We start from the raw sequence: 18895 nt of genomic DNA on the forward strand, positions 1-18895 counted from the left end.
TACTTGGCGGACACGATTATGGTAACTGAAATATTAGATCAAGATATTATCCCTAGAAGTGGTTTACTAGGATCTAGTTCTTTAAATAATGGATGACATTCTAGCTAATTAGACAGAACACATGAGAAGACTGTTTGTTAACCAAACCTGTATGTCCAAGATTTTATGCTATACAGGAGAAGGTGATTCACTCAATCCAGTTCCTGAGGAGAATAGACGGGAAGCAGCCCCGTTGGGAGGGGCCATACCAAGTAYTCCTGGTGACAGCCTTTGCGGTGAGAATAGCTGAAAGAGCTACCTGGGGGCATATCACACATTGTATTAGGGTAAGACACACTGACACTGTCGAACAATCACAGAGTTAGGAGAAGAACCGAAACCAATAGGGTTCGGGGGTTACCTCTCTAAAGAAGATTCCCTGACCCCGTCCCTGTGTGCGTTCATAGAAGTRAAAGTATGGGCTGGCCTCTAGATGATGATATGTTCTCCGGGAAAGGGTGGGGCTTTACAGGAGTGCTGATTGGTCTGAGCTGTCTTATTGTGGGAGCAATATTCCTAAATAAACCATGACCCATCCGAGAATGCAGAAGGTGGTAACGTGACTCATAGTTAGACAATGAGGATTTTGTATTAACMAAGCATAAGAGATCACTTGATCTGGATAAACAGGAAGTGAGAGTGGAGATTGGGAAGGATGTCTCAGTGGAGTTCTATGTAGACCAAATGGGGTCTCTGACTCCTTRGCAGTCTAGRACTATGAGYCATTATGGAAGATATCTGTGCWGGTCYCCGTGTAGTTCATRGAAACAGGTCATAGCTCACACCGAGAGAGAGGGCTACATAAATCCACATACCCAGTATGGAAGAARATGGAGTGTAGTGAAGGTRAGGGTTTCAGTTGATACCCTAGTGCCATTCCGGGAAGAAGAGGTTAGGGCAGGTGATAGCTCTATAGTCAGCCAGAATACAAGCAGAGCCCCTGACAAAACAGATACTGACAGTGGAGTCGTCAAGAGCCAAAGGCCGGTGTGGGTTGTTCAGACRAAAGATCTTAAGGAAGTGATTGAGGTGGAAACTGGTTATGGGGATTCTAACCTATGGTTAGAATGGATTTAGTATACAGCCAGATCAGTAGCGAAAGAAGAATGTTATGTCTGCGCCACAGCAAAACCTCAGTTGACAACTATCCCCTTTCCATTTGATGGAATTGATTCACCCAGKTGAATGGCCTGTGTGGTAAAGCTGTTCATGAAGGCAGGGAAGCCAGACAATGACAGTTGCATTGATCTGCATTATCTGTATCCCCATGTGCCCAGGACATCCAGACTTCCCCCTTTCATAGTTACAGGAGAACATTATTATTGTATGGCTCGGTACATCACACACGGATGGGACGTAGGGGAAGTAAGAACATGCAATAGGATAGCATTAGATATGTTACTAGCTGAGAAGGGAGGGGCCTGCGTGATATTTGGAACAATGTGCTGTACCTTCATCCCAAATAACACGGCTCCAGACGGATCAGTGACCAAGGCCCTGGCTGGTTTAACTAGCAGAAATCTCTGGGGTAGATACTTCTCGGACGAGTTGGTTTGACAGTATGTTTGGAAAATGGAAAAATGTCATGATCACTGTGTTGTGGGCAACCTTCACCTGTGTGACTGTGTTAGCTTTGTGCGGATGTTGCGTGAGAGGTCTCATTTCCAGGACTCTGGAGAAATCGATGACGCAACAGATGGTGAGATGCGGACCGATTCTGAGCTCTGACCAGTGGAATGATGAATACATGCCCACAGACCTAGTAGATGGACCTGGCTCCTTCATTTATGAGGAGCCTATGTTACATGAGACCATTTTAATGTTTAGGTTTCTTCTTGTGTTGATGTTTAGACTGTTTTTTGATGAAGATTATAAYGAAAATCCTGATAAGAAGAGTTATGATTCTGATGTAGGCCTAGAACAGTCATTGTAAATACATATATTGGTCTTTGTGTGGTTGATTTTGGATACAATAGATATTTCTAATAAAAATAGATGTGTGATTGTGTGTATAATATTTAGTCAAAGGGTGGATTGTTATGATTTTTATGAATAATGACTAAATGATGTATACATTTAACGTAGAACTATAACTAACAGAATTCTACCCTGTCACTGTATGATTGTATGAAATTTATTAGAATCATAAATCTATAAATCTGATGTGTGTAGTTTTAGTCAGAATTAGAACAAGGACTTTTTGTTCCTTTTTAGTATGTAAGCAGGGTGCAAGTGTGAAACAAATGATAAGAGGAGCTATCGACAGACAAGATGTACTACTGTGTTCCTTTCAGGACATTCTGTCCCCACCCAGGGAGTTGAGAGACCTTGGGCTTGTAGTAGATTGTATAACAGGTGGCAGACAATGTATGAGAAGGAGAAGACTTGTGAACTATATTGTCATTGTCTTAGAGGAGGAGGGACAGTTATGATGAAATGAGAGGTATATAAACCAATGTACATGTAAGGATGGGCAGAGCTCGCATAAATAAACCTGCTGACTAAGTAGACTGGCCTCTGTCTGTTACTAAGAATTTGTAAGGTTCTTATTAAAATGAAACAGACAGAGGCCAGACAGAGTATTTTAATTGAAGTTCAGTTAATGAACATGAGAACATAATTCTCGTAACAATTTGGTCCTTCGAGAGCCGGAACCCAATACCTGTCCCTGCCGTCTGAAGGTACCACGCCGAAATACCGTGCACGGGCGGGTCATTGACCCGTAAATTAAGGACCTGTCCCCTGACATTGGGGTTCCATAACAGGCCGGTATATACCTAAGGTCGGCAGAGACGGTGACGGGATCCAACCTACATTGCTTTTCCCAGTCTACAAGACAGGTCAGTAAATCTTTATTTACGAATTCGGGGGGAATGATTTAAGATATCTTTGATTTGATGTTCTAAAAATGCTTAGAATTAATCAATAATAGGTGCTTGATTATTCTAAACAGATTCACTAGGTTTACTTTGTGTTGTAACCAAAATCGATAGGGGGCAGGTCCGCGATGACCTGAGGTAAGGTGCACTACCATAAATAAAACTAACTTAATAATTGAGGTCTGTAAGGAATGGCCGAGAGGTTATTAAGTAGATATAGATAGATCTGGCCACCTTTGTGACGGCCTGCAAGGTTATTAAGTAGGGATACTAAATAGGTGTTGTTAGATAGGACGGTCGTTTTGTACAAATAGGATAACTTATGGTTAATTGACATGCGGTAAATTAGCCATAGACCCAATTCAATAAGACATAACTAAATAAAGTCCTAAGAGGATATAAACTAGGYTTGGTGAGATAGGGAGGTAATTCTGTGCGAACAAGATAACTTAACCTGTTCAATACTGAAATAAAGTCMAAAAATGGAGAAAGAAGGGAAACCTAATATAGCGGCGGAGTGAGATACGAGATATTAACGTCAAAAGAACAAGGAACAACAGAAAAATAGGCTGACTAAGGATTTATGANAGAGCTCTCGTAAATAAACATGCTGACTATGGTAGACTGGCCTCTGTCTGTTTCATTTTAATAAGAACCTTACAAATTCTTAGTAACAGACAGAGTATTTTAATTGAAGTTCAGTTTATGAACATTGAGAACAAAATWATCATGACAAGTGCCAGGACAACAACCTCTCCCTCAATCAGCAAGACCACCCCCATCCACATTGATGGGGCTGTAGTGGAGCGGGTCGAGTGCTTCAAGTTCCTCGATGTCCACATCACTAAGGAATTAACACCTCTTCCCCCCCCCAGGAGGATGAAAAAATTTGGCATGGGGCCTCAGATCCTAGAAAAGTTCTATAGCTGCACCAATGAGAGCATCTTGACTTGCTACACCACTGCTTGGTACGACAACTGCAAGGCACCCGACCGCAAGGCACTGCAGAGGGTGGCGAGCTCCCTACCATCCAGGACCTCCAATACCAGGCGGTGTCAGAGGAAGGCCCCAAAAATTGTCAAGGACTCCAGCCACTCAAGCCATAGACTGTTCTCTCTGCTACCGCACGGCAAGCGGTACCAGTGCACCAAGTTTGGAACCAACAGAATCGTGAACAGCTTCTACTTCTAAGCCTTAAAACTGCTTAACAAGACTGCTAAATAGCTAATCAAATGGACACACCCACTGGAGTCTACCCACACACTCACACACATAACACACACACACAAATGCATAATGACGCCACACACACTCACCTCATACGCTGCTGCTACTGTCTTATCTATCCTGTTGCCTAGTCACTTTACCTCTACCTATATATTTTTTTATTTAACTAGGCAAGTCAGTTAAGAACAAATTCTTATTTCCAATGACGGCCTACCCCGGCCAAACCCTAAACCGGACGACGCTGGGCCAATTGTGCGCCGCCCTATGGCTCACAAACACGGCCGGTTGTGATATAGCCTGGAATCGAACCAGGGTCTGTAGTGACGCCTCTAGCACTGAGATGCAGTGCTTTAGACCGCTGCACCACTCGGGAGCCCTGTATATGTACAGTACGTACTGTAGCTACCTCAATTACCTCGTACCCCTGCAATCAACTCGGCACTGATACTCCCTGTATATAGCCATGTTATTGCTATTCGTTATTCACTGTGYATTTATTCCTCATTTCACTATTTATTTTTTATTATTACCTTTAACTCTGCATTTTTTGGAACTACCCGTAAGTAAACATTTCACTGTTAGTCTACACCTGTTGTTTACGAAGCATGTAACAAATACAATTTGATTTGAATATTCTTTGTGGCAGGAAATAGGACCTCTGATACCTACAGTTTAGTAAGTATCATTCCAGGCTGTGTTCCTTCCTCCATCTTGAATCTGGCCTCTGTGTTTGTTTCCTAGCCAGGGTGACGGTCACAATTTTCCCACCAGGAGCAACAATGAATCCCACAATCCATTATTAGCTAATGGGGGGTGGAGGGAGAAGGAGGCAGGATCTGAAGAGGAGAGCTTGGGTAAGTCCAGCCCAGCAGGCCAGGGGAATCCAAGGTGCTACTCTGGKCCCGGTTTCCCAAAAGCATCTTAAGGCTAAGTTCATCATTAGAACCATGTAGCTCTAACAATGAACTTAACCTTAAGATGCTTTTGGGAAACCGTCCCGGTCATTAGAATAGAATAAAACACTTCAGTTACCGCAACCAATCCAAGGCAATTAATKTAGATGGACATCTTGGAGAGGTGCCGAACACTTTCCAGCAGAGAAGAGCTCTGTGGTGCCTCACCCCTGAGGATTACATAACCAGCTACTGTTCATCTGCCTGTGATTGGGCGAATGGCTTATACGTTTAGCGTGCCCTTGGAGCAATAGGAAGGATAATATGGTAAACCGTTTCTAGGTGTCTATGGCAACTGGAAGTTATGCTTTTCTCCCTGATTTAATGGCTAATACAGTACTTGGTAGAAACCTAAGAGACTAGTTGCGCTGACAATGACGACATAACTTGGTGGTGGTCACGGAACCAAAAAATGACTGGATATAAAAGCAGTTTCCCATTGGTGATTATTTAAAGCTATTCTAATGGGCCTTTGTCTTGATTGAATCTGATCCCTGGTTTTGGGAAATCACCATGTCCGTTAATGTCTAATTCATCAACGTAAGTGTATGACTACCAGCAGTCCAGTAACAACCACACTCACGCATTGACTTGTGAGGTACGTATTGATATAACCTAATTACGGGTACTCACTCAATCATTGTAAAGACACACCACATGTTCGTTCACTGGYGTACCTATTGGTAATCTACATGTAATAGCAGTCCTGAAATAGGATAGGTTGGTTAGTATGATGACAGGCAGCCTTGCTAAATGGTCTGTGGATGAGACGGCTTTCTCGCTCTGAGCTTTTGGAAAGTACACTCTTAGATTTGATTAATTGTTCAAATTAAGTGGTTATTTTCCTCTCACTTTATCCCAGACAGATAGACTCCTTAGAAGTCAAATTATCACAGTGCACGAAGAACTGGCGACTGATTAAAAACAATCATGCGCTCTATCCTTTCCACTTACAGACTTAAGAATGACATTCAACACAATGTAATGTGCATGAAAATCATGCCAGGCCACCAGAAAGTGTGCAGGTGTAGTGCTACCTAGTGGCCATAGGGTTTATCATGGTGAGCGCTTGACAAAGTGCATAATCATTTCTCAGAAAACAAGGAACTGGGGGACTGAAATGTGTTTGCAGAGGTATTGTGTTGTTTCTGTCCGTGTTTGGAGTATTGACATTTGATCTATTGCATAATTTCAGCTCCTCTGAGACCTCCCTGATGTCAATAAGAACAGAGCCAGTGAGTCATGGGGAGAAAGACTTATGAAGTGGGATTGGTAGAATCTGGTGAGGGACTTCTGTCAGTGACAATGTTTTATTCTAAGTGTTTGCATGATATGAGGAATATGTTYAAAACCTTTACTTCTTTGTGGTTATTAGCTAGTAGTAACTCGTTTGTCTCAATAGCATTTGGGCCAGGCAGGCATATGTGAAGATGACTCTTCTTCCCATACAAAGATGATACATTCCAACCTCAAACTCACTCTGAAAGAAAAGGGGTATGCTTTGTCAATACATCCAATAGACTGAATAATTTATCAGAATGTAGTTAATCATTTACTGTTGTATATGGGTTTTATCTGTGTATTCTTTATTTTTTTCTTCAATAATACAAAACATACAAACAGCATACAGACACAGAAACCTCAACGACATCACACCCCCATCGCCCACATCACGGCCTCAAACTGCACCATTTTGTTTCTCTGTCGCCCACGCACTTTCAACATTTAGATAATAAAGCATTTGACCTTTTCATTGTGTTAACGATGGAGGATTGACGATTCCTTGACTACACATAGATGTCATAAGGGCAATGTAATTCTGAGCTTCTTTTTCTAGCCTTTTCCACTCTGAAATGTCCAAATTGCGCATTCCATCAAATTGCACTTCAGATCTGGTCAGAGTTTCTCTTGATTGGTTTGTGTCTTTTCAGTGTTATGATACATTAAAACTGTTTGTGGCAATAATAATGACAACACAAAAAAAAGACAAAAGAATCAGAGTATGTGAGCAGAGCTGGAGCGGAGCGTGCCCTTTTGACTGGAGCGCGGAGCGAGATTCCCAAAGGCTGGAACGTCGGCCTTCTCGCCCGCTCCAATTTCACTCAAGTAGCGCTCACTTCAAGGACATGGCTGGCGTAGCATGCATTTGTAGTCTACTTGTGTGCTGCTATAGCTCTAAATATTTTCATAAAGAAACTGATAAAACACACAGGCGCAAAATCAAGGTGACTTAAAGATGAGGACCAAGAGCAAGAGAGGGATTGTGGTGATGTAGTGTCCACAACTAAAGAATCATTGTGGGAAAAAAACGTATCCTGAAAGCACGATGGTGTACTTAAGTGCACATGCTAAAAGGAACTAAGTGTGTCATTGTAGCAAAGTATTTATAAACAAAAAATAAGATCTTAAGTTAATTTTTGTTCTGTTACATACATCTATCTCTATACACACACACACCCACAATAGGCCATAATTGATTTTGGCCCAATAAGCCTGGCATATTCCAACATTCAAGGAGCTTTCTGTTTTGATTGGGTTACTTTGCCTAAAAACCTTTAGGCCTACCAATAGAAAAAAAATATACAACTCTGCATCACTACCCAGCTTGGCAAGAGTGGCCAAAAGGGTGTTTAGCATCCCCAGTGGCTCTGCAAGCGCAGAGAGGATATTCTCTGCTGCTGGYCTGCTCTCCACGCATCACCACATGAGCGTGAAGCCACAAACTGGCCAAACAGCTGTTTCTAAAAAATAAATTCAAAGGCACTGTAGACTTAGCCTAATAATGTTTTCATTTAATTTGTATTTTTAATTCTAAATCACAGCCTATATGCACAATTTATAGACTAATGATTGAATGCAACTAAACGTTGTTTAAATGCTGAGCGCTTTGTCCCTACCAGCCTATTGTGTCGCACTCGCAAATGCTTCACAATGTATTTCTTTGTAGGCTATAGCTTTGAAATAATATAGCCTAAATAATATTGTTCCTTCTTAGGCTCCTGACCTTTTGAGTGTTTATATGCTGTTTAATATGACATGTAGCCTATTTGAAATGATGAGCGCTTCTTACATTCACCTTTTCATGTTTATTATAATACTTTTCATTCAAATCATATGGTTTGGTTTCAATAMTTAAAAAMCAAATGCTAGGTCCAGGTAGTCAAAAAAAGAGATGCGTGTTGGTTAAATGGTGATTTTAATGAATGGAGAGAATTGAGCGGCATTTTTTCTCCCCTGTGAGTGCGGAGAGGTTTTTAGCGGAGTGGTTGGAAAGGACGTGACGAGCAGGATTTCCGACTGCTCAACTCCGCTCACATACTTTGAATAGAATATATTGAAAAAATATATTTAAATTATTTAGACTTTCTAATGAGGAAAAACAACCTAGAATKAACTACCATTACTGAATAAATAAAATGGCAGCAGTACATGCAAGCTCGCTAGACTAGTTCCTAAAAGACCTACATGGAATGTGCTTTTTTTGTTTCCAGGAAAATCTTTGCATTGTTTTTGTCAGACTGAGGAGCACACGTTAAGGCGGCATACACTGCAAAGCAAGAATCTTCAGCAGGGTAACAACTGCTTTTGAAATAAGTGGACATACTGACAGAGGGACCATTCAATGGTTGGTTCTCATAGTATGGTGTCCCATTGAATGGCCCTGGAGGGCTGACTAGTCTGTCCCAAAGTACCTCTGGCCAAAGTGTGTGGGAGCCACAGGGTGCACCTCGGTGGTCAATATGGTGATTTCTGGGAACTCTTGAATTATGGATTTGGCACCTGGTGAGATGACAACCATTAGACTTGCAGTGCTTTCAATAAAACTGAAAGAATGGAAAACAGGCTGTAGTATGAAACCCCAGAATTTTTAACATTACAGAATCTACTTCGATATTAAGCAAGGGACTGTAGGTGAGGCGTACCGTGAGGGGTGGAGAAGAGACTCAGGAGGATAATATGTTTGGGCTGAAGACCATGTTCAGTCAGAACTCTCACAGCCTCAATCACTGTGTTACCTGTACCTGAAGGCAGAACATGTATAGATAGCATAAACACAGGACAGATATCACCGTGACTTGACAGAAGAACAGGCAACATTATAGAAGTATTGAAGAAAAGTCTGCCCTTACTAGCCTTGTGATCATTACTATGACTCATCTGCTGCTACTTTCTATAAAAGAACAAAATGTCATTTTGATTTCTCAAGGCAGTTTTTCATCCTTTCAGAGAGGGATGTTAGTTAGAGGACAAAAAGATGAACATTACTTCTCTCTGTGGCTTCATTTGTCCTATTTATCATTTTCATGGCCTTGCAGTGAGCTCTTTATGGTTTACCCCAAGCAGATAAACTTGTAATTATTTTCTTGGGGTAAATTATGCTGAAAAATATGCAGCATGCTAACTACTAAGGTCATTATCAGAGCCGAATAAAAGATGCCTATGATTACGCTATTGTCTTGCTAACGGGAGCAATTAAGTCTTCATTTCTGGTTCATTAAAAAAGAGACAGTTCTTCAGGCCCAGGGCAGGGCAACACTTCACCTGGACTCTTTGTCCTCAAGAGGAGTTAGTACTGTATTGAGACTGTCTATTAGTGCTTTTCCACGGCAGGGTTTTACAACGTGCTTGGCCTAAAGACATTTGTTGTTTACATGCGTGTAATCCCCCTGGACTATGATTAAGGATGGGGAATGTGAGTACTACTCTCTCCATACTTACTGAGAATGGGGTACACAAGTACTGTATATCCATACTCACTGAGAATGGGGTACATGAGGAGGACTTTCCTCCTGCTGATGTCTGGGGGGAACTTTGCATAGTAGACTTTGGCCTTCTGGGTGTCCTCGTCACTCTGGATTAGGATCTTACCGATACGGATGGACCGGCAGCAGTCTCTGAGGCCCTGCTCCATGGCCTCGCCTACACACACAGCAATTAATAGATGTTGAATTCAACTCAATTCATTCAAGGGAAACCTCATACAAGATGTAGTAATGGTGAGCAAGTCAAACAGTCAAACTGATAGGTCAAACAGTTGAGTGGATAGCACTAGGTATGTCAGGTATAGGCAAGTCCACCAGCCAGAGATTCTATTCAGAGACCAATTCAGATTAATCTTCCTTTAATATCCCATATGATCAGTGCCTTACCACTTCTCATAATGCTGACACCGCAGTTGCCTTTTTCAAACTTGACACCATCATATTTATGCCCTGAAGAAGAGGGGGAAGGGTGGAGCGATTGAAATACAGTTCTGTTCTTGGTGAGAAATTTAACAGTAATCCTGTAATACATAGTATTCGCCCAATTTCTATAATTTCTGACAAATTTCATCTAATAGGTCTAACCTGTAGGAGTGGTCACTGTACACTCGCTGTATGGCAGCTGATTGAGTCCCTCTTCAACCACTAGTCTGATCTGTGGACAAACAGAGTGGGTCAAAACAATACAGTGTGCATTATACAAATGAGTCATTCAATTAAAAACATCATATATTAGTATTTAACCTAGAGTAAAAACAAGTGTCAATTGAACCAAGACAGTTTCTTACCAATCTATCAGCACAAAATACAAAATCTCCCCTGCTAGTAGACCTGTAAAAGAACAAGAATAACATGTATGCTTACAGTAAGGGTTACATAAGAGGAAATCAATGCATGATCCACTTTCAACCCCCCAAAAAATTGCCTATTCGTGGTATCACCTTACAACAGAAACTCAAATTGTGATTAGTGTACTCATTCAATGTTCTGTTATCAGTATCGTCTATTGTTGTCAGTAGGTCTAACATTATTTGTATTAAAYCTCATGCTAGACAAGGAAGTTGTGGCCACGTTTAGGCTACTACCAAGTAATGGGGCAGACTATAATGACATCTTCATATAAATAACCAGGTGTATTTACAGTTCTGGGTAACAAATCCCAGATAACGCTACCGTAACCATATAAGTGCAGTGTAATATGACAGTTATAAATAGTAACATGGCGTCGATTGGCCATTCACTTGGTTTACGATGCATCATTCAATTCCACATTATTAGACAGTTATCTGGTGCATGATAATACAGGTCCATTATCTGTCAGATTATGTTGTTGCTATCTTTTTGACAAAATATGATGACTCACTTGTCTCTAATGATGGTCTGTAATTCTCGTATTTGGTCATTCAAAGGAAGCAGTTTTAATTGCGATCCGATCTGCCTCTGTAGTTCACTGTTGAATACATTTTCACAAGTTTCGGCGACTTCTGCATCTCTATTCGACTCTGTCAGAACGCTGTTTCCGCAGCTAGCAAACCGAACCTGCTTGGTGCTGCTCATTGCCGCGTGTTCTTGTCTGTCATTGTTGTTCAGCTGCTGATTTTGACAAGGCATTTTGATTTCCGTACCAATTCCGCTCTCAAAATACGTTTCCATAGAATTAAGAAAACGCTAAATAGTTGAGCAGTTTAGGCTCTCTGTGGTTTTGCTATTCATATAGCTAAATGTCTTGTTGGGCATTTTTGTCTCCTCTGATTCTGGGTGGCGGCCATTGGGTGGCCGCAGCAAAAATCCGAGAGGAAGAGGCGAAACGAGAGGGTTCACTCTCGCCTAAATCTGTTCAATAGAAGCCCTTAGCTTTTCTATATGCTTATTTTGGAACTTGTCGCCTGCCTTCCCGCTTTTGAAACAACGACTCATTGTTAGGGCGGAGACAAGAGTATCTCGTCATTATAAATATATCTATGTTAGTATAAACCTACAGGAACATAAACTTTGTAACAGGAAGTAACGTCACACCTGATTCTCGCCTCATAATGGTCAGAAATGATGTAGGTCTAGTACCGCTTGAGAGCGCATTGATCGACACTAGTTAACACAGCCACAGAGTCAYATATTGTATGAATGAGTTCTTATGTGAAAGTTTGACTGTTATCTAGTGGAAACCCGGGAGCATTCTGTYAGCGTTTGAGACTATTTTCAATGCCTAGACTACTACATGATGGACAGTCAAGTGCCATTCTTTAAAGAATTATCACCATTCACAAACCCCTAACAGAGCTCCCCAACTTGTAGTCCTAAAAAACGAAAATTAGTTACCTCGTTCAGTCATTCCTATGGGTTTTGTCTAGAAGGGTACAGCTTTTGTCAAATTTGGCTTTTCGTAGCAGGTTAGGGGAATTAACGTAGCAGGTTAGGATTATTAGGTTAAGGTTAGGGAAAGGGTTGGGCTTAGCTAAAATGCACAACAAAAAAAAGAAAAAAAACGTCAATTTGAAAAGCTGTATCCCATCTAGACATGACCGTTCCTATGGGGGGGAAAGAATAGGGTTTGGGATAAACACTGAAAATAAGGTTTTAGGTTTACACAGTTTAGGAGATTTTTACAAGTTTTGTTCTATGAGATGATATCAGTCCGTTAACCTGACCTTTATGAATTATGAAGCCTTTGTGCTTGTTTTGATTACATAAATGCTTCAACATTCACAAAAAAGTGATGTTAGCTGATGAAGATTATATCATATAACAAAACATAGATCTTCTAAGCCTGTGTTTACTGACCACATACCTTATTTTCGGCATTTATCCAATAACACTACAAAAACGGTTAACCATGGTTATGTGAGCTATATGGATCACTCCAATATATTGGTATCACTCCGCAGCCGAGGGATACATCCGAGGTGAGGATTTGCAGATTTACTCCCGTGTTCACCTGTGTCACAGCTGGGGTCCGCCCCTATATATAGACCTCATGGCCGCAACACACATTCTCTACATCAAACCAACCGCAGAGGGAGGGAGGTGCCACATTTACCCGATAGTACCTAGCAAAGGTGCAAGAGGAAGCCCAGCTGGCCGCAGCACAGATATCAGCGAGGGGCACTCCTCTCAGTAAAGCACAGGATGCATCCACACCTTGTTATGAATGTGCCACCACAGATCCCAGCACTGGCCTGTCAGCTAGGGGGTATGCTGTCATAATTGTGTCCACGATCCAGTGATAGAGCCTCTGCTTTGATAACCCAGCCCCCAGGACTCTCTCACCATAGCAGACAAAGAGCTGGTCTGTTGTTCTCACTGACCGTGTCCTCTCCACATAGGCAGCTAGTGCCCGCACAGGGCACAGCATGCCAGAGAGAGGCCCAGACTCCCCCGCCACTGCCGGGATGTTGTAAGCAGACAGGATAAAAGGGATGGAAACATGCCTGTCTGAGAGCCTTCMGGAGGAATGAAGGGTTGGGGCGGAGAGATACTCCTCCCACCGGGGTCCATCCGGTAGCACTCAGAACTTACCGAAAGAGCATGGAGCTCACCCACCCTCTTCATGGAASCAATCACTACCAAGAAAGCCACCTTAGAGAGGTGTTTCAGGGAGGCAGACTCAAACGGTTCAAAAGGCGGCTTTGCCAAAGCTGCCAAGACCACATCCAGATCCCAGCTCTCCATTGAGTGGATCCTAGCTGGACGCAGGCGACGAACCCCCTTCATAAACCTGGAGACCAAGGGGTGGTGCCCCACTGGCCTGTCCATCCACCCCACATGGCAGGCAGATATAGTGGCMAAATACCCTCTGTGTTGAGGCCCTCATCCAAGCAAGACTGCAGGTATTGGAGGACATACTGCACCCCGCATGACTCGGGCACAACCTCAATACCAGTACACCAAGAGCAGAACCGCCGCCAGCGCAACTGGTATGCCGTGGTTGTAGCCGGGGCCCCTGCGATCTGCATGGCRTACATTACACCCTCCTGTAGTCCTAACATGGACCACTGGTGCCGTTCAGTGGCCAAGCCCACAGACTGAGGCAGTACGGACTCGGATGCCAGAGTTCCCCCGGCCTGAGACAGCAAGGTGTCCCAGACAACAGGGACAGGAGAAGGCTGAACCAGGGTYGTCTGGGCCAGTATGGGGCCACCAGCAGCAGACGATGCTCCGTCATCCTGGTCCTGTCCAGCATAGCCTGGATCAGGAGAAAAGGGGGGAATGCGTAAGCTCCAGCTCTGGCCAATCGTGAGCCAGAGCATCCAAGCCCAGAGGCCCTGGTGGCTCCGACATGGAGTACCACAGGGGGCAGTGTGCATTGTCCAGGGAGGCAAACAGGTCCACCTGCCCCCTCCCAAACTTGTCCCACAGGTGCTGCACCACCTGGGGATGTAAGCTCCAGTCCCAAGGTGGCAGGCCCTCCCTTGAGAGCATATCCGCTGCCACATTCAGGATGCCAGGTACGTGCGCTGCGCGTAGAGACACTAGACGGCCCTGAGAAGGAGCTCCCGTGCTATAAGATGGAGGTGGTGGGACCTCAGTCCACCCAGATGGTTGATGTAAGCCACCACTGTTGCGTTGTCCGTTCTCACCAGGACATGTCTTCCCTTCAGATGTGGAAGGAAAGACTGCAGGGCCAGCAGTACTGCTCGGAGCTCTAGTGTATTTAATGTGCCTGCCGCTCCAAGAGGGTAGCCAACAGCCGCTGGCCGACCTGCCCTTGGTCACACCCCCCCAGCCGATCTGGGAGRMGTCTGTGCTGACCAGCTCACGGCGGCACATCCTCAGCATMTCCACCCCACCTGAGAGAAAGGAGCGACAATACCCTGAGGCACTGTGCGGTCACCCGCAGCTGGCGGTGACGGTGGCGCAGCCGGTGGGAGTTGAACCACCGTTAAAGAGGCCGGATATGGAGCAGGCCCAGGGGAATCAGCAACGAGGCCGCTGTCAGCAACCTCAACAGGCGTTGGCAGKTCAGGGTGGATACCACCCGCCYCTGCCGAAAGTGGTCGAGGCAAGATAAGATCGCCTGGAACCTTCTGGTGGGCAGGCGTGCTCTCATGAGGACTGAGTCCAGTTCCATGCCGATGGCCACTCTTTGGGTGGGCGTCAGACAACTCTTCTTGTAGTTTACAGTAATGTTCAGCCCGTCAATGTTGGTCAGGGGCATCTCTGTCTGACAGGATCTAGGTCCTGGTCGGGGCACAAATCAGCCAGTCGTCCAGGTAATTGAGAATCAACAATCCTTGGTACGTGAGAGTTGCCAGGACAGCATCCATGCACTTTTTGAMAGTGCAGGGTGCCAAGGAAAGGCCAAAGGGAAGAAACATGAATTCATAAGCAGTCCCTTTGAAAGCGAATTAGAGGTACTAACAATGAGCTGGGTGAACAGGAACATGGAAGTACGCATCCCTCACATCCAGCGTCACAAACCACTGGTCCCTGGACACTGCCTGMAACACGCTGGCTGGGGACAGCATGTGGAACCTCAGTAACCCATTGAGGTTGCGGAGGTCGAAASCCTCCGTCTCTTTTTGGGACCACAAAATAAGGGGAGTAGAACCCACCTAGCCGTACTGATGTCTCGATCCTGCGGATGGCACCCTTGTGCAGGAGTGCCGAGATCTCCAGCCACAGGGTTTTCTTCAGGGGGGTGGCCACCATGGTGACACGAAGGCCCCTGAAGGACAAAAGCCGGCACCGGAATTGAAGTCGGTACCCCTCGAGCATTGTGGACAACACCCAGGGGGACTCCACACCCTCCTCCCACTTTGCCATTTGAGACTGGGAGAAGCGGCCGAGGCCGGGGAAGGATGTGTCACAGGGGTCCTGCCGGAGCCCATCTCTACTCTAGGGCACCGAGCGCCTGGGCCCCCCAGGCACGTCCCTATGCCCCCCAGGCACGTCCCTATGCCCCCCAGGCACGTCCCTATGGCGGTGACGGTTGACAGGTTGTTGCTCCACCGCATGCTGTGCCCCTCCCCGCTGTCGTCCCTCAGCACGAGGCGATGGGACAGGAGAGGGACCACACCATCGTTCGGGTGCAGGTCGGTGGCAACGGTCCATCTGCCTTGGACCCGGGGCCTGAACCGTCTCATGGTCTCCCGGTCCTTACGAACCTTATCGGTCTGCTCCAGAACATCATCAGCCCCAGAACGTCATCAACCCCATGGTCAGTCGTCAGCCCTGGGGTGATGGGGAGAGTGGAAAATGTGCTCTGGAGAGCAGCTGGCAGACAGGATTGGGCCAGCCAGAGATGGCGCCGGGAGGTAAYCACCTGCGCCATGGCCCGTCAGTTTGCGTGTGCCACATCCCTCTGGAGCAGGGAAAGCAGGCGAGACACCTCCATTGCGTCCCGGAGGAGCTCCTCTGTGCCCTCCTGTAGCCGGGGCAACAGAGTCTGCAGTTAGGCCGGCAGCAGCATGGTCGYRTTGGTAAGGCGGCCAAGAGAGCAGAGGGACCCATATGTGGCTTTCAAGTCYGCATCAAAGACTACGGGGGGGTCCCGACTTCAGTCGCGGATTCCGCACTATAATMTCCTTCCGGGAGGACCATGGCAGCTATCATGGTGTCCATGGTTGGGTACTCCCGGAGGCCGAGTGACTCTGCGCCCGCAACATAACGYCATGGTCCAATCTCTGCTGTGAGTCGGAAGCGTCCCCTGGCAGAGGCCCAGCTCTCCTGCAAGGCCTTGCGGAACTCAGCAGAGATTGGGACAGATGGAGAGTCATCACTGTCCACCAGTTTGATGACCAGTGCAGTGGCTACCCGAGTGAGTAGGCCCCTCATAGCCTCTCGAGCCGCTGGGGGTGATGAAGCCCCGCTGCCAGCTTCTGATGGCCTGTCAGCCTGGTAGTCCCGCTCACGGTGGTGAACAGTGCCAGCCTCGTCCCCCAGGAACAGCCTATCACTGGCCAATAGAGAACAGCTGTCGTCGCCATCAAAGCTATCAACCTGAAGCAGGGCATGCACCCTCCGTTCAAGGTGTTCCAGCGGTCCAACTCCTGCCCCCGTCCAGGACTGGCAACAGATGGGCTTTGACTACGGTGGCTCCGGCCACGCTTCCTGGGAGGGGTACTGGGCCCAGTASAGGGACTAACAGCTCGTTGGCGCACCACTCCTGAGGGAGGGAGCTCGTCTGGCCAACCCACTTGCGCATGGCCTCCAATCGCACCAGGCGCAGGCGCCAAACAAAACAGGCATCCAGTAGGGCGCTCCACTGCCCTCTCCACGTGKCTCAAACCCAGGCAGTGCATACACGAGGTATGCGGATCCCCAGGGGGATGCCACCATCACACCCGTCACAAAGGGAAGCCATAAGCTCAGCCAAGCCTACAAGGTCACGGAACAGGGGTCTGACGCCCTGGGAGAGCTTATGTCTGGACCTGCCTGGAGGAATAGGAACCCTGTGAGGGATACATTACCCAGCACCTCTGCAAAGAAAACGGGGAAGACCCGTGTGGAAAAAGCAGGCAAACAAAAAAACTGCAACCAGGTAATGGATTTGATTTATTTGTTTTACGCCAAATGCAATATCACCTCCTGTTTAATATCCAAGCAGTAAAAATAGCACCATATGATGGAGTAACTCTGTTATGGAACTCCAAAGTTAATGTCTCAACGTAGGGGAAAGCCCACCATGATACTCTTACACTCTGCAGTGGAAAGAACAAGAAAAAAAACCTGCAGGGTAATTAGCAGAGAACCCGTGCCTAAGGTGCAGAGAGCAACATGTTAWWGCAATTCACAACACACACAGAACAAGCCAGTCGRCAAGTTGTGTAAGGTAAATTACAGTTTGTGGCAGCAAGAGCCACCATACTAATGGATGCACACAGAGTCATAGTGTAACGCTAACGAAACACAAGTACAACAAACCACGGGCAGAAGATACAGAACAACCGTGCACTGTGAGTTGAGCACTCAAGAGGAGGGGCTGGCCATGTGGCCAGCTGCTCCAGGCTGCAAACAGTCAGGGAGTATACTTCCACACAAGATATTACACTTACCAAGCGAACTTCAGAAAGTTTGTACCTCAAACCATACGGACGCCCGCCGAGAAAATGAAAGAGAACGTGTGTCGTGGCCATGGGGTCTATATATAGGGGTGTGACACAGGTGTACACGGGAGTAAATCTGTAAATCCTCACCTCGAATGTATCCCTCCGCCGCGGAGTGATATCAATATATTGGAGTGATCCAATATAGTGAAACATAACATGAATTTCCCCAGAGCTGGTGCCTTCAAAARGAAGCCTTTACTATTGCTCTCTATATGCTATTTTCACATGCCCCATAAATCACAAATTCAAACCAATCTTCAGGTAATTAATATTTCCAGAAATTAAAACCAAATACCAGAACATGTTTGAATATGCCAACTTGTCTTGTCAATAAATGCTTTAGAAAGAACCCATTACATTAGAAGTTTATCGACAAAAATGCTTACTATTGAAACAACTCAGTATTTTTTTAACATGGTTCCAATAATGAAAATAAAAAGATCTTTCAAGTAGATCACCTGATCTAGTTAAACAAATATCTAGCCTCTTGATGAAAATAGACTCATCACTCATTGCCCTTTGGAAAACGTCAGAAGGTGTTGGTTCTTCTTTCGGGAGTGCTTTCGAAAATTAGTTTAGTTTTAGATTAGATATATTAACGCCATGTTCCAGTCTTAGGGTGCCATATTGCCTGGATTAGAGGAATTTGCACATGCATCTGAGACCGCAGTCATCCCAGTGGCAGCTGGCATTTGACAATAGGCAGCAGAGTAAATAGTCATGTTGGTATCCCTCTCTCTGCCTGCCTGACTGCGTCTCTACTGACAGACAAGTACCCCCAATCATCTGGAACCTGAGCTGCTGTTGTGTAGCACCACTTTACGCCACTAATTACGTTTTCAGAAAGGATACTAGTACTGGTACTCTCTTCACAACTGATGAGTTGTTGGTTTGAAGGTTGTGGACGGTCTCATATTTTCACCTGAAAGCTGTCTTTGTKTGTGTGTGTGTTGAAACATCTGATTTGGACTAGTGCCACATGAGAAGAA

The 18895-nt window shown here is 45.4% G+C and overlaps 1 protein-coding gene across 1 annotated transcript; it reads right to left on the reverse strand.

Moving 5' to 3' along the window:
• Positions 1 to 8277: 8277 nt before the first annotated feature.
• On the reverse strand, positions 8278 to 11855 carry uprt (uracil phosphoribosyltransferase (FUR1) homolog (S. cerevisiae)). Its single transcript, XM_023968263.2, has 7 exons — positions 11225 to 11855; positions 10650 to 10692; positions 10447 to 10516; positions 10249 to 10311; positions 9857 to 10018; positions 9022 to 9120; positions 8278 to 8878 (listed from the first exon to the last, which is right to left on the reverse strand). The coding sequence occupies exons 1-7, from the start codon at positions 11512 to 11514 to the stop codon at positions 8772 to 8774; spliced, it is 834 nt and encodes a 277-aa protein (XP_023824031.1). The 5' UTR covers positions 11515 to 11855; the 3' UTR covers positions 8278 to 8771.
• Positions 11856 to 18895: the final 7040 nt, after the last annotated feature.

This window comes from Salvelinus sp. IW2-2015, linkage group LG23, assembly GCF_002910315.2.
Source record: "Salvelinus sp. IW2-2015 linkage group LG23, ASM291031v2, whole genome shotgun sequence".
Taxonomy (NCBI): domain Eukaryota; kingdom Metazoa; phylum Chordata; class Actinopteri; order Salmoniformes; family Salmonidae; genus Salvelinus; species Salvelinus sp. IW2-2015.

What these genes read in the sequence shown, in the direction of transcription:
- uprt (XM_023968263.2), bottom strand. Translation starts at nt 11,514, where the DNA reads ATGGAAACGTATTTTGAGAGCGGAATTGGTACGGAAATCAAAATGCCT. An exon ending in TATTTTGTGCTGATAGATTG is followed by an intron (nt 10,517 to 10,649) that starts GTAAGAAACTGT and finishes GTTTGTCCACAG; the next exon opens with ATCAGACTAGTGGTTGAAGA. An exon ending in TCTCTTCTCCACCCCTCACG is followed by an intron (nt 8,879 to 9,021) that starts GTACGCCTCACC and finishes TCATCTCACCAG; the next exon opens with GTGCCAAATCCATAATTCAA.